General features: G+C 37.8%; 2 protein-coding genes across 7 annotated transcripts in view; one reads left to right on the forward strand and one right to left on the reverse strand.

The window, feature by feature from the left end:
• Window positions 1-3,454, reverse strand: part of LOC129726602 (short neuropeptide F) — a 73,140-nt gene extending 69,686 nt beyond the window's left edge. For 4 of the 6 annotated variants that reach the window (XM_055683512.1, XM_055683511.1, XM_055683508.1 and 1 more), the window contains exon 1: window positions 3,233-3,454. The gene's annotated coding sequence lies outside the window, so the exon portion shown is untranslated. The remainder of the gene's footprint in view (window positions 1-3,232) is intronic. The other 2 variants (XM_055683513.1, XM_055683509.1) reach the window with 1 other exon arrangement.
• A 9,941-nt stretch (window positions 3,455-13,395) lies between these two features.
• Window positions 13,396-16,313, forward strand: LOC129727931 (DNA replication licensing factor Mcm6). Its single transcript, XM_055686217.1, has 4 exons — window positions 13,396-13,671; window positions 13,731-14,764; window positions 14,846-16,062; window positions 16,119-16,313. Exons 1-4 carry the CDS (start codon window positions 13,580-13,582, stop codon window positions 16,224-16,226), a joined length of 2,451 nt encoding a protein of 816 aa, XP_055542192.1. The 5' UTR covers window positions 13,396-13,579; the 3' UTR covers window positions 16,227-16,313.
• Window positions 16,314-16,528: the final 215 nt, after the last annotated feature.

The following is a 16,528-nucleotide window of genomic DNA, read 5'->3' on the forward strand; positions in this document are numbered from 1 at the left end:
TATTTCGCTATTTCTGAAGTACTAACATTACGTCAAATTTCATATTTTATACTTTAATTACAACATCAATATTTTAGAACCCAAAGAGTGGATAAACATTTATTGGATTTAAGCATTCATGTAAATCTATTTTTACAAATAATAAGTTTGAATGAGAAAGGCTGAGTCTGACCGCTAGGTGGATTAATTTAGGTTTTTCTGTTTCATTTCGTTCATCATACGGACGCGAGGTTCTGGAACGTCATGGGTCGCAGTGAAAACGAAAGGTTACCCTTCCGAGCAGTTTTGCATTAAATGAAAGCCTCACAAAAAGAAGTCAAGACAAAGTCACTGAAAGACAATTGGGTTGTTTAGCTATAGCAGTTTCTTATATCATCTGAAAGAGCTGCATTTTCTAAGCGAAACGTGACTATCAAAAATTTTCGTTGTCCTTTAATTTGCAAATTAAGAAATAAAACTGCTCGAAATCTGCTCGAAATCGTTATGTTATTCTTTATTTAAAAATTGAAGGACAATGACATAAAATTACATATTATATTATCCCAGCAGTTCTCGATTTATTGTCCCAGCTGGTATCGAGGTACGATGCTGGTCTAACAAGCCAGTGGTCTTAGGTTCGGGAGAGACTGTTAGTGTCAGCAGGATCGTAACGCTAGCCTCGCAATTGTCCCGTACACTAAACAGTTGGCTGCTAAGTCTGTGTATAATAAACTTTTGGTCGAGTTCCTAATCGGAATGTAGCACCAAGGCTTTGCTTTTTAGCTGATATAAAAAATCTGAAATTCGTGAATAGATTAACACCCCAATTGCCTCAGTCAGTCAGCAACAGCCTGCAGCAGCAGGAAAAAAATGTTCTGGAAACGATTTTTCATTTTTTATATTTATATTTTGAGTTTCAGACATTTCCTTTTTTGTCAAAATGCTATGGCGAAAACATATTGAAATAAATAACAGGTCAGAATAAAAAATAGATGGCTGTCTGACAGATTAGAACAACATTTTAGTTTTCCTCGGTAAACGATAGTGTGACTTATTTTAGTGGGAAGCTTTTTTCAAAAAAGCTGTCTACCTCGCGTCGTGAATCACTGGAACGATTGTTGGCCCTGACACAAGTAAAAGAGATTTTTGAGGCTGTTCGCACCCACGCGAGTTCTCATATGCAATTGTCAATTTATGTGTGAAACCATTTGACAAATGTAATGACCAGGCAGAGATGCCAGGTGTTTTTGAAAAATGTCTACAACTGCTCGAAAAACCGGAAAAGTGTGCTCGAAATCTGAAAAAAATCTATCCGTAATCCGAAAATAATTTCGCTCGCGCAGGCAAAAGTCTGTAAAAATTTGCACACATTCTAAGAAAATCTGCGCAAATATAAGGAGACTTTGACAAAAATCTGCAGAAACCGTGGAAAAACTGCAAATATCTGCAAATCAATAAATATCTGCACACGGACTTCAAAAATCTTTGTTTTGCAGACAAATCTGCACATTTGGTATCACTGTGACCAGGCCTGATTTCAATCAGGTTAAAAAGTGATTGAAAACCTGTCGGCAGTCAAGCTCATTAAAGGTGTTCACGAGGTGAGCGGTTGAATTCCAAGTTGCCGAGTCGGATTTGTTTAGCCGAGCTCGAGATCCAGATTATTGTGTAGGTTTCCAGATTTGCTTGCGTAGAAATATTATTTAATTGTGCAAAAAAGTAAAGTTTATTGTTTCTGAGCTTTAAACATTTATAATCAAGTTTTATAGGCTGACCAGGTTTCTTGGAAGGAAAATGGGACGAATAGGTTTAATAAACGGGACACTTGAGAAGAGAGGTTTTTGAAAATTTTTACTAGAAAAACAAAAAAGTTTAGAAGAACACCATTCTATTTGCAACTAGTTTTGATATAAATCGTTCACGATATCTCTGAGAAAATTTAGTTTATTTTTTTACAGCTGATGGAAACCCAACCTTGAAACTAAAAGTCCGATTGTTATGAAACTTAATCATGCCCCTGAAGGCAATTAAACCTTTTCGGACACTGAGAAGAAGGGTCTAGAATGGCAAGCGTAACGCCCGCTTCAATTCACGTTTTTTTTTTGTGATTACGTTCACACAAACCTAGCAACTTTTACCAACTTCCTGGCATGGTTTTTCACTTTTTTCGGGTACATAGGATTAAGCCTTGAAACGATTGAATCCGGTGTTTGCAAAAACAAAACAGTTTACGTAATGTTTGTACACATCGAGTGAAAATAATGGAAAGCAGCCATTTCAACAATCCTTCGTGTACATTATATATCATTCAATATATTACTGATCAGCCTGTTCACTTTTAAAATTATTTAAATGAGTTTCCCAGTTCAAAAACTATTCATAACAATTCGTCCGATGATACGTTTCATTAGATAAAGAAAACACACTAATTGCATATTCAAATTTGAGTAATAAAAAAAACAGAAAATTGATTAGTACTATTACAAATAACTTGTAAACTTGTAAAATCGATCAAATAAAATTCATTCATAACTCTGTGGTAAACTGCCGTGATTCGTATATGCGATGGCTTATTTTCGTTAATGCCTTGTTCACACTATATCGGATATCATGTGACATTGCGTATCTTGATTTCAGAATTTATACATCTAGTTTTCACGGAACATTTGGTCTATGAGATTTGATATCAAGATAGGCGATATCACATGATATCCGCTGTAGTGTGAACGGGTTATAAAACTAGAATCTTTCTACCTTTTTTGATAAATTTATTATAATGAAAAGCGGTACAGATTTCAATTATAGCATTCAAAACAGAATTATTTTCGTGATCGATCGTGTATTTAAAAATAAATTGATAACTGAATGGGTAAACGTATTTTTTTTTTTTGTTTATGTTAGATTTTTCCTAAAACGGTGGCTTTTTACTTGACCCCTTTTAATAATTAAATTAACACATTATGTCGCCTGATCGTTTTCATATCCCAACTGAAATTTGCAAGGGAATTAACTATGTCTCTATGGTACTTGGAATTTTGACAAAGCAGCTTAAAACTCGTAATAGAACCCTGAACCTCTATACTGTGCAGACAACAATATTTTAATATTCACAATCATCAACAACGTAAGTGCAGCCATCCTTTCTAAGCAATGATCCGAACAATTAATAAAAATTTTCACATATTAAACTTTCACTTCCGTGTCAAACCGATGCATATTGCACGTTTCTAGCACAAACTAATTCTCAACTGACCAAATATTCACCAGGTTATAAACCACGCGCTTGTCTTCTTTTATCCTCTTCCGACTGGATGCAGAATGACCGAACAAATAGTACTTTACTGATCCTTATATTTCACTGAGCTGGAAATTGCTGGTTCCTATGTCTTTTAGCACACTGAGTCCTAGCTCCTAACAGTTTTTGTTGAGCTGTGTCTCATTCAGTTGGCACAAGCTTTGTGTCATTAGCAGCATAGAAGCGCACGTATTTATAAAGCAGCAAAACGAAAAAGGAGTACCTTTTTCTTCGGTTGCCTTGTACCGATGCCGGCCGATGTTGTGACACTGTTGCTTCTCGTCGTGCTAGCGTTCATGTTCTACGTGGACTTATGCTACTGTTGCTGTTGCCGTCGTTGCTGTTGCTACTGGCAGACATACATAAATATCTATATGTATTTACAAAGTAGCGGTATTAATGGCATCCGCGTATGATGCGTTATGTTTTGCGCGCAGCACAATTTTCATAAGAAGCAAAAGAGTCGGTCGACTCGATTTTCCCGTACGTTGATGCTGTGGGAGCACCACGGATATGCGTGAAACTTTGCGACATTATTCTTCATTCATAGAATACGAAACAAATAGAAAATAGAAAAGCGCGCAAAACCATGCGACTGTTGTACGACTGAATAATGTTGCGCGTCATATTTTCAAGCAAATTGATCGCATAATCCTTTTCGCAAAAGCACGCGGAGTACTTTCAAATCAGCCTTAAAACTTACCATAATTGAGATTTTGATGTTCGATTTTGTATTGACAAAACAACAAAAGTTCAGAATGAAAAATTAAAAGGTATTTTTAGCAACATCTAGGTAAGTGTTGATAGGGTAAGGAACATATTTTAAGGAGCTTATGAAGCCTTTTGTGTATTGAGACCTTACTCGAAATGTGTAAGGTGAAATACAAACATAGGTATATCAATTTGTTAGCACTTTCCAACAAACAATTTTGTTGGATAATGGCTCATTAAGCTAGAGTTCAGCCGGAATCCACTGAATAATAGCTTATTAAGCTGTAAATCAACAAAATTGTTTGTTGGGTTGTTTTCAGATTAGTTAACTGATTTTGCAAACTTTAACAGTAATCAATTAAAGTTTCCAATCGAGGGACACTATTTCAATCACCCCAAACCTATTTTATGTAGTTTGCCTCGGTTTTACAAGATTTTTTTTCAGCACCTGAATGGCGCCAAAATGGTTGCATTTTTTTTTATGATAAATATTAGTAAATGATGAGTATGTGTGTCCAATCACAAATGGTGACTTCTCAACACTGTTAGAAATTTGTAATTTTAATTGTTAGGATTTGTTTGCTTTCGCAATTAGGACTTATCATTCGTAGGGATTTAAACCTACTTGTCAGAAAAGAGGAAGTAAACTTACAACTCACTTAATTGCTAACTTATTGGCTATAAAGAGAGCTTATCGTAGCAATTGAGGATTGCAACGATTTTTGTCGAAAATTGTTAATAATTTTATTTGACATAGCTTCTAATGGTTAAACACCAGTAAGTCTATGTAATTCGAGTGTACCAAACCAAGGAGGACGCTTCAAAATCATTTTCAGAATTTTATTCTGAATCCTTTGGAGCGTTTTCTTCCTTGTTGAACAGCAACTTGACCAGATCGGTACAGCATAAAGTATTGCTGGTCTAAAAATTTGTTTGTAAATCAAAAGTTTGTTCTTTAAACAAAGTTTAGAATTCCTGTTAATGAGAGGATATAAACATCTCGTATATTTGATGCACTTGGCTTGTATACTCTCAATGTGCTCTTTGAAAATAAGTTTTTTATCATAAATTAGTCCCAAGTACTTAACCTTGTCGGAACAACTTAAAATAACCCCATTCATCTTGACAACGTGATGATTATTCTGCTTGAGGAAAGAAGCCCTAGGCTTATGCGGAAAAATTATCATTTGAGTTTTAGAAGCATTGGGAGAGATTTTCCACTTTTGCAAGTAGAAAGAAAAAATATCTAAACTTTTCTGCAATCGACTGCATATGACACGAAGACTTTTTCCTTTTACGGAAATGCTTGTGTCATCGCAGAACAATGACTTTGTGCATCCTGGAGGCAAATCAGGAAGATCTGAAGTGAATATGTTGTACAGGACTGGACCCAAGACTGAACCTTGAGGTACACCAGCTCTGACAGGAAATCTATCATATTTTGAATTCTGATAGACAACCTGCAGAGTTCGATCAGTAAAATAATTTTTTAAAATTTTGACTAGGAAAATTAGAAAATTAAAAGTTTGCAATTTCGCAATCAAACCTTTATGCCAAACACTGTCGAATGCTTTTTCTATGTCTAAAAGAGCAGCTCCAGTGGAATAACCTTCAGATTTGGTTGCAATTTCGGTTGATTATTTAAAGTGATGTTGTTTCAAAGATTTTTTTTGTGTTGAACGGTACTTTATACATTCGTTAGACTGTTAGTTAGTCAGAGTTTACGTTTTCCTCATTAAAACTGCTTATTTCGTTTGCTCATTAAAGGCTCGTTTTCTTGGAATGATTAGAAAGGCGCCACTGCCTAAACCGTTTCTTACCCTAGACCGTCTAATTTTTACTGAACTTTACAAAAGAGTTGAACTTATTTCAGTTTACAAAAAATAACAGTATTGTTTTTGTAAATCTCGTCAAGTAAATTTTATTCAACAGTAGTTAAGCAAAAATTTAAACCGACCTCAGTAACATTGGAGGATATTACAGAATGGTTAGTTTGATTGAAAATTCACTGAACACTGCTTACTGATACGTACGATTGTGTACGGTCTGCGTAGCAAATCCAATTGCACTGGAAAGTTCATTTGCGATGCCCTCACGGCGCGGAATTTGTCGGTAGCATCATGCAATATATCGTCCCCTTGATGCTAGAACTAGATAACTCGAAAATTGATGTTTCGAGAAAAATGAGTTTGAAAATTTGACCTATTCTGGTGATGACGATTCAAATGTAATTATTAAAGGTTCAGATTTTATGAAACGCATTCATATCGTTTCAGGCCCGTTATAGTAACGGAAAAATCAGCAAAAAGCCGAGTTATTTAGTTTTATTACAAAATACACTTGTTTTTCGTTGAGATATCTAGTTTTTCATTAGATGAATAACACTTTTTCTTGTAATCGTGTTTCAACAAGTCTTGGATATGTTATAGAGCTCGACGCGATGAATATAATGGCATACTTAACTCAAAATTGACAAATTACGAGTTATCTAGTTCTAGCATTAAGGGACGATATGGTCTAGCAACTTCAAATGCTGATAGCTGAGCTAAGATATCCACATTCTTAGACTGGACACTAATAACCAGTGGTGGGCACTATCCGCAAATTCGCTAATCGTTAATTAGTGACGCTAATATTCAGTTAGTGATTTAGCGATTCCGATAATTTTTGAGCTGGTCATCGAAACTGTGAGCGTCGCTAAAATTTCGGTCTTCGAAACGCTAATGGCTAATTCGCTAAATTTTGTAGAGAAGCGACGATAGAACTATTTAGAAAACCTGGAATTTTTTTTATTTTTTCAAAAAACCATAACTTTCATTGTTAAGGTGATCATTTGAAGTTTTTATAAAAAAAATAGATTTTAAAAAATGAGCTATTTTAGATAATTAATTTCAAATTTTTATTTCACCTTTTTTTCCAAAAAAAAATATTTTTTTAAGCGTATATTTTTTTCCGAAAGACAAAATTGTTATCTACAACTTTGCGCCAAAAACGCCATACCGCTCAAACAAACCGTTTTGGCCCTAAAAATATATGAAATTATCAGCACCTTCCCAAAAAAAGCATTTTTCAATAGCTTCTCAAAAATGAGTCGTGATCCAAAAAATTAAACAAATAGCACAAAATTGCATCTTTTGCCTATCTATGCAAAATTTCAGCTAAATCAAAAATGGTCGATTAAGCTGGTGGAGGAAAGAAGAAGCCCGCCGTGTTTAGACGTTTTGTTTATCGCGTCATCAATATGTACATATGCTTGTCGCCGATGGCAAGTTCTGCTGAGAGGCAGAAGTCGAGAGAGCGGTAACTGTAATCATGAAAACGGTTTGTTTGTGCTCGGGTGCGAGCGCAGTGGCGTGTTTGACTCACTGAATGCTGCTTCGGTGTCTATTCGTTATTATTCGTTTAGGTTCAGTTTGCTGTGACTGGTGATCTGGAGATTCGTATCGCGTAGCTTACTCTCCCAGGACATAAAATCGGTGCCTGCGAATCAGCTCGTTGATTCGCGCTTAGCTTTTATATCTGACGATTTATTATTTGGTTAAAAAAAATATTCTTCGCGCGGGGAATTTGAAAATATCTGATCGTATTGCCTACCACGGCGAATCCTGATCTTTCCTACCCCGGCGAATCCTGATCTTTCCTACCCCATACTAACACAAATACCCTTCCTGTGACATTTCCTAGAGATGCAGAGGTGAACTCGGTCTCATAACGACATTTGTCGAACTAACAATCCTCTTGCTATTTTTCCCCAACGAATGTTAGGGCGTGACCGGCGCCGTTCTTGATCTTTTTAAAGTGAGAGTTACGGAATTGTTGTTCATTGAAGATGGAAAAAATCCCAAAAACTATCTATGTGGTTCTCTGTGCAACTTCACTAGCTCAGGTCAATCACGGAGGTGCAACTACGATATGTACGGTCGTCAATGCTCATGCTCATGCTCAATCAAAAATGGTTGATTAAGCTGGTTGCCCATATTTTGTGGAATTGCTCTAATCGAAGTCTTGGCAAAATAGCAAGTGAGTTCACCGACCTTTTTTGTTTTGAAGCACTGTACTATTTCTTCGTTCGTTCGATACTTTTTGCAAGTGTTATTTGGGGTCCTCATGAGATAATGTGGATGAACAGGCTCGAAAGTGTGCAACGCAAATTCGCCCGATATACGCTGAGACAGCTTCCCTGGAGAGAGCAATAATTCCTAACACCGTATAAAGATCGCTGTCGATTACTGGGTACAGACACGCTAGACAAACTTAGGCAAGTGCTACAGATCCTTTTTGTTTCTACGTTGCTGACCAACGAGTATGATGCACCAGATCTTCTGTCGCAGATTGGATTCTACGCAATCACGCGAGATTTGCGACTGAGAATGTATGGAAGTTATTCAACACACGCTGCAAACTCGCCATTAGCTTCGATGATCCATCAATTTACCCGACATGCTTGTATGTTTAATTTCGACGAACCGTCCTATTTGTACCGAAAACGTATTGCTTCTAACCAAATTGTACATGATCAACCTTAAGGAAGGGACCCTGCTCTAAAAGGTGCAAAAATGATTTTTTCACATGTTTAGAGTAAAGTGAAGTGTTCAGGTATTTCGGCTATTCATAAGGGGATATTTGAAGATGTATTTTGCATGTCGTGAACGCAAATATAGTGAGCATTGCGCTGTTGACAGCTGGGAACGTGGATGCTCTCTCTAAATCAGTACCTAATACAACGTTCACACTACACCGCATATCACTTGATATCAGGTGATATCACCATTATTATCACCATTTTTATCACTTGATATCCCATACAATCGAGCTCTCATCACATATCACCACGGCTATTGCGGATTTGCAGCAGTTGGCAACACGGCCAAATGACGCAACTCTACAAATTTCGCGATTTACGTTGCATGCGAAAAAAAGGAAGGACATATTTTTGCTTTTGTCATCCTGCACAATTTGACAATTGCAAATGACCGTTCGCGTTGGTGCGAGCCAGCTATCTGGCATCTCTATCCAAATTGCTTTGCTCTTGTTGTTTTGTTTATCCTTTGACCTGCTTTTGTTTTCTTCTTTTTTTTCCATTATCAAACCAAATAAAGCAAATGTCAAAATATCATCTCACTGTAGTGTGAACACACCAAAGTGATATCCGATATCATCTGGTGATACCAGGTGATATGCGGCGTAGTCTGAACCAGGCATAACTGGTGGTAAGTTTTTCTCAGCATCTACTAAACTGATTTGGCTGATTTTTTTTCAGCATGTAAGAATAAATGATTGGGATGCTGGATAGTGGATGTGAATTTATTTATCTATCTACTCGGGACATGTGGCAACGAGGTGAAGAGGCGGATTTTAGCAGCGAATATGGCTTACAACGAATCGCGTAACAAGCTTATACCCCGTTCACACTACACCGCATATCACTTGATATCAGGCGATTCGAGCTATCGAGGCCATATCACCATCCATATTACCTGATATCCCATACAATCGAGCTGCCAAAGGATATCACCTCGGCTACATGCTATCGCAGATATCATGTTCGAAAACCAATAATAACCACATTTCAAGCAGTTGGCAACACGGCCAACAGACATTTGACGCAACCATACAAATTTCGCACTTCGCGTTGCATGCGAGAAAAAAGGAAGGAAATATTTTTGCTATTTTCATCCCGCACATATTGACAATTGCATATGAGAGTTCGCGTTGGTGCGAGCCAACTCGCGGACATCTTTATCCTAATCCCATTGCTCATGTTGTCTTGTTTTACTTTGACCTGTTTTTGTTTTCTTCTTTTTTCAATTACCAAAGCAAATGTCAAATCATATCAGCTCACTCTAATGTGAATGCTCGAGGTGATATCCGATATTATCTGGCGATATCAGGTGATATCCGGCGTAGTCTGAACAAGGCATTAGGTCCCGTAGCCTACAGATCCGTACGAAATTTGCGCTCTATACACACTTAACTGTTGCATGCTTTCTCGGTAAAGTAAAATACCGAACTACTTGAAAATATTTTAGTTTACCGTTATTCGGAAAGAAAATTACTGAGAAATCGGAAACTCAACGTGTTTACCGCAATATCGTAAATTTGTTTACTGAAACCGAAACCTTCGAGTTCAGTAAACTAAAATACCGAATTATGGAAACCAAGATTTCGTCGAACAAAAACGCTCTTACCGAGATTCCTGACAACTGAGCTGTCAGCGTGTTTCAGGACACACACTAACAGTTTTTTCGTGGCCGGGTTTAAAAAAAAACAACAGATTTTGCGGCTGATTATTATTATATAAAAAAATCTGCAATGATCTGATTAACTAAAATATTGAGTGAGTATACACTATTTTTTCTCAGAGCTGGTTTTTTGCTGCAAAGAAGATTCGCTGATATTGTCAAGCTGATGAAACACGGCAGTAGGACAAATGGCGGATGACCAACCGGCGAAGATGACATTTAGCAGAGAACCGGATAGAGGCCGACGACTACGAGGCAGACATGTGTTCTGTGCATGCTAGAATAATTATTTCATTATCTTTGGTTTAAGAAGACATTGTTCTAAGGGCATCCTTACCCGTGCGCTACTATTTAAGTTGTTATGGCGACTGTGTAAAGCGCGGCTATTTTACGCACTTACCCGTTTTCACACCGGTCGTTGCTATCATCTCTGTTTGACGTTTCATCCAGCATAAGCCTTTAGCAGCGCTGTTACCAGGCTGCCAAATTTGAGAGCCGAAGCTTCCCGGAGGCCCGGCTACTATTTCTCTAGCGCGTTTAGCAGCGACCGGTACGGTATGAAGTGATGATAGAGCGCTGCCAAAAGGGGTATAGAAGCGCACTGTTAAGAGCATCCTTAACAGTGCGCTACTATTTAAGTGGTTATGGCCGACTGTGTACAGCGCGGCTATTTTACGCACTCACCCGCTTTTACACCGGTTGTTGCTATCGGCTCTGTTTGACGTTTCAACCAGCATAAACCTTTAGCAGCGCTGTTACCGGGCTGCCAAATTTGAGAGCGCGATGCTTCCCGGAGGCCCGGCTACTATTTCTCTAGCGCGTTTAGCAGCGACCGGTACGGTATGAAGTGATGATAGAGCGCTGCCAAACGGGGTATAGAAGCGCACTGTTAAGGATGCCCTAAAAATGCTAAGTTGTAACCTACCGTGGGAGACTGAGGAATTGAAGTTTCCATGGATATACGCACTTTGGTGAATATAAAATCATCTTTCCAAAATCGGTGCAGGGAGAAATAAAGATTTCAGCGTGTATCAGTTCAGGAAACCTTCTTTCAAAAATACAGAACCAAAAAATTTGAAAGACGACTATGTTTTTTGAATGTTTTTGAAAATGAAACTGGAATAATTTGAAAACTTCAAATTTCACTCTTATCCACTTTAATCATCTACCCGATATGATTTGATACATGGAGCAATTGATACGTATCGTATGAAAATTCGCAGCATTTGCTCAATCTATTTGAAAATGTAGAAAACACACATATGTTACCATCTCACGGAAACGGGGAGGGGTCCAGAGGGGTGGTACCTTTACCAAAACTTAGAGCAACTGTTTGACGACTGGGTGTCACGTGTCAGGGGTGCCAGATCTGTTCTCAAAGCGCAATGCTGACTAGTATGATGACTAGTATGATTATGCGACTTTGCGACTAGAAAACAAGCAAAACTTTTTTGCGACTAGGAAACAATCAAAACTATTGGAAAATATTATAGTCGCATATTTCGGGACATTTTATGTTGAATCAAAGACTACATTATATTAAAATACTACGATATTCGCTGGAAAATCCTTGTCAGACAAGCGACTCATCGCTTCCGATTTTTTTCTGCATGCACAAAATAATGGTGATGATAGAAATCCTGGTGAATAATGAAGCGCATCGCAAAAACCGTGAATTGGATTGTATAGCTTTTCGCGGATTTCTGATTTTTATATATCAGGTAAAAGAGTGTAATTTCCTGGCCAAAACGTGATTTTTTTTTTAATTTTATATCATTGTCCTTCGATTTTTAAATGAAAAATAAAAATCGCTACAATGACAGTGTTTATATGGGAGAACTGTCATTGTAGCGATTTCGAGCAGATTTCGACCAATTTCAATGCAGCTCTTTCAGATAACATAAAAAACTAATGATGCTAAACAACCCAATTTTATGTTTATGTTTAATTGTATACACTTCCTCCACAATTGATCATTATTTTGTGAACCATGCAACAGGTTTGTGAACCTCCCACTGTGATAATCTAATTTTGAAGCATTCCCAGTTCTTCGTTTAGCAATAGAACAAGGAAAACGCATGAAAATGAACACGTCCTATATCGTACCTGATTGCAATACCTCTTAACGTATTGTTACTTCTCTTGTTCGTTTGACTCAGATTTTGACAATTCGTTTGGCTCACAACATTCTCTTCGTTTATCTCTCCCTCTGAGCAGAGTCTATGTGTATATAGAGTCGCGCAAAGAGAAAATCTATCGTTTCGGCAACACAGTTTTTGTGCCGTTTGTTGCCAAGAACTATCAGTTTTTCACCATGCATAAGCGAATATCATTTTTTGAAACTCTTCACAAGGTACACAGTTTTAAAAGATTACATCGGAAATGTTTTGTTAAATTTGAGTGAACCAGTGTACAGGTTTAATGTTGGATTGAAATGTGTAAGTAAAACTTCGGAAAAACACATATTCTTTATGACGCTCAATTACATTTGGTTCCTTTGGTTTCATTTTTGCGGAACTCTCATTATAAACATAGACTCTGCCTCTGAATACTGCTAGTCTTTACGGGTTAAGTGCAAATACCACAGACAAACAGGCGTACCATAAAATATATTTTCGTGTATCAAAATGACGGTCAATCCAAATGAATTTCAGTAATGCGGAATATTGCCGTCGCAGTGGTGCTGATGTGCTTTTTTCTTTTGAACTCAATTGACAGTTGTCGTGCGTCGTGCTGCCAAAACAGCAGAAAGGCAGAAAATTTATCTTTTGCGGAATATGTCCAATGTGTGTAGCACAAGTTAGCAGACAATTTTCTTTGAATTTTGTACGGAGTGGTACGTCTATTTGTCTGTGGGGATACTACAAACCGATTTATCTGCGAAAAATAAATTTTGAGCAAATTTTTATGTAGAAATTTGCATATCCAGATTTTTGGGAAAACACGAAAATTTTTCAATTTTTAAATATTTGATACGTAAAATCATCCTTATATGAAAAATTGCAAATAAAGATGATTTGTTAAACTATTTATACCACAATACGTCTACGGTGAAACTTTTTAGTGGGGATAAGCCGAAAAGCCTTCACCTTCAAATATGTTGCTGCTAAGCACCGCTGAGAACCCTATCATTGATTTTTTTCTCTTATACTTCTGTCATCTGCCATATTAACAGCTTTGGCGCGCTTTCATGCTTTGTGTTCAGCAGGTAATTCCACAGTTTTCTGTTGTTCTTGCTGCTGTTGTGTGATTTTGGTGTGGTACAAGTTTTTAAGTAACAACTGTATAAAAATTATTTTAAGTGTTGAAACATAAATCTCGATTCACGAATCACCACTGAGAAACAAAGATAATGGATGTTGAAGACGCATATATAGGACAACTTCGTGTTCGTGATGAAGTTGGAATTCGCACTCAGAAATTGTTTCAAGATTTTTTAGAAGAGTAAGTTTATCATTAAATCATTTGAAATTTACAAAATATTTTAAACTTTAACTTAACAGGTTTAAAGAAGATGGCGAATTGAAGTATATGCGAACAGTGCAAGATTTAATAAATCCAGACCGCTCAACGTTGGAAGTGAGCTTCGAGGATGTTGAAAAATACAATGAGTGTCTCGCTACGGTTATTATTGAAGAATACTACCGAATATTTCCGTTTCTATGTCAAGCTGTTTCTAATTTCGTGAAAGATAGAACCGACTTGAAAAAGGACAAGGAATGCTATGTTTCATTCACGGATGTTCCGACCCGGCACAAAGTACGCGAACTTACGACGTCAAAGATCGGAACTTTAATACGCATTTCTGGGCAGGTGGTTCGTACACATCCAGTTCATCCAGAATTAGTGACTGGAACATTTGTCTGTTTGGATTGTCAGACAGAAATAAGAGATGTTGAACAGCAATTCAAGTTTACCAATCCAACCATTTGTCGCAATCCTGTTTGTGCAAACCGTCGCCGATTTATGTTGGATGTTGATAAGTCGAAATTCATTGATTTCCAAAAAGTGCGTATCCAGGAAACACAAGCAGAACTTCCTCGAGGTTGCATTCCACGTTCGGTTGAAGTTATTTTACGGGCAGAAATAGTCGAAACCGTGCAAGCTGGTGACCGATATGATTTCACTGGAACGTTAATAGTTGTCCCAGACGTAGGTGCCCTTCAAATGCCTGGTGTAAAAGCTGAGCTTGGCTCGCATCATAAGCATGGTGATAATGCGGCTGAAGGAATCCGCGGATTGAAAGCGCTTGGTGTTCGTGACTTAAGCTACAAAATGGCATTTTTGGCCTGCTCCGTGCAGGCGACCTCTTCTCGTTTCGGTGGAACTGATATGCCAATGAGTGAGGTAACGGCAGAAGACATGAAGAAACATATGACAGATGCTGAATGGAATAAGGTTTATGAGATGTCGCGTGATCCTAAACTTTACCAAAATCTTATCAACAGCTTGTTCCCTTCAGTATATGGAAACGATGAAGTAAAACGAGGAATACTACTGATGCTTTTTGGAGGCGTTGCTAAGACCACTCATGAAAGTAAGTTTGAATATATCTGATAACGACTATATTTTATGCTATAAAAGTATACGATAACATATTCCATGATATTTTTCGCAGAAACCACGCTGCGAGGCGACATCAATTGCTGCATTGTTGGTGACCCCAGCACGGCTAAATCACAATTTCTGAAGCAAGTCGCTGATTTTTCGCCAAGAGCTGTGTATACATCTGGCAAAGCGTCATCCGCAGCTGGTCTGACGGCAGCTGTAGTTAAGGACGAAGAAAGTTTCGACTTCGTAATTGAAGCTGGAGCGCTTATGTTAGCTGATAACGGCATCTGCTGTATCGACGAGTTTGACAAAATGGATCCACATGACCAGGTTGCCATTCACGAGGCAATGGAACAGCAAACTATTTCAATTGCTAAAGCTGGCGTACGAGCGACGCTGAATGCAAGAACCTCAATTTTGGCTGCTGCAAATCCCATCGGTGGCAGATATGATCGATCAAAATCATTACAGCAAAACGTTTACCTAACTGCTCCTATCATGTCTCGATTTGATTTATTTTTTATTCTTGTCGACGAATGCAACGAGGTTGTGGATTACGCTATTGCGCGGAAAATTGTTGATCTGCATTCGAATATTGAAGATCGTGTTGATCAAGTTTACTCTAGGGAAGATGTCTTACGCTATGTTATGTTCGCTCGTCAGTTCAAACCTCTTATTACACAAGAAGCATTAGAATTGCTCGTGGAAAACTATGGCCATTTGCGACAACGGGATACGGGTACATCCGGTAAGAGTACCTGGCGAATCACCGTACGCCAACTGGAAAGCATGATACGACTTAGTGAAGCGATGGCCAAAATGGAATGTAGTGAGGAGGTTGGGGATAAGCATGTCAAAGAAGCTTATCGTTTGCTGAATAAATCAATAATTCGTGTAGAACAACCCGACATTCATTTAGACGACGAAGAGGATGCTGAACTTGCACTCGCTATGGATGCAGAGGAAGCAGTGTCGCAACAAGACTCAGAGCAGATAACGAATGGTCACGGAGAAAATGGTCATGGCACTAATGGACATGAAGTGCCAAAGAAAAAACTCACTCTATCCTTCGAAGAATATCGGAATTTGTCAAACATGCTTGTCATCCACATGCGCAGTGAAGAGTCTCGCTTTGAGAGTGAGGAATCTCAAGCTGATGGTATTAAAAAATCGGAACTGATAAACTGGTACCTTGAGCAGGTTGGCGACCAGATAGAAAGTGAAGAAGAGTTGTTCGAAAGAAAAACTCTAATCGAGAAAGTCGTCGATCGACTTATGTACCATGTAAGTAAAATTCTGATTTTGTTGGAAAAGTTTACCTAAGACGTTTTTATTTCCAGGACCAAGTTATTATTCCATTAAAGACTGGTACTCTAGGCGACAAAGATACCCAAGAGGAGGAAGATCCGCTACTTGTTGTGCATCCAAACTACATAGTTGAAACATGAAATGGTTTTTCTTGCCATGGGTAGTAGTAGTCTACAGTTTTAAAGTATACCTGATTTTTTTTGAGAAATAAATTTGTGAAAAAGTTATTACGCATGACAATACCATTTACTAAATTTGTTTTAGTGTCAATACTCAGGTAACGGTGTCGACATAAATTCAAAGTTAGCCCAAAACTTTACCAAACACCGTCATATTGATTCTATTGAATATTTCAAACCAAACTTGTTCCAATAAATTGAATATCTTCCGAAGCGCGATAATCAACCAACTTGGTGTTTTTTAATAATTTATGTGTCATCGA

Source organism: Wyeomyia smithii, chromosome 3, assembly GCF_029784165.1.
Source record: "Wyeomyia smithii strain HCP4-BCI-WySm-NY-G18 chromosome 3, ASM2978416v1, whole genome shotgun sequence".
In the NCBI taxonomy this organism is placed as follows: Eukaryota; Metazoa; Arthropoda; class Insecta; order Diptera; family Culicidae; genus Wyeomyia; species Wyeomyia smithii.

Bases quoted from the DNA above. Each gene is read 5' to 3' on its own strand.
- LOC129727931 (XM_055686217.1), top strand. From the start codon at position 13,580: ATGGATGTTGAAGACGCATATATAGGACAACTTCGTGTTCGTGATGAA. The intron at 14,765-14,845 runs GTAAGTTTGAAT...TATTTTTCGCAG, and splicing joins TGCTAAGACCACTCATGAAA to AAACCACGCTGCGAGGCGAC. The intron at 16,063-16,118 runs GTAAGTAAAATT...TTTTATTTCCAG, and splicing joins TCGATCGACTTATGTACCAT to GACCAAGTTATTATTCCATT.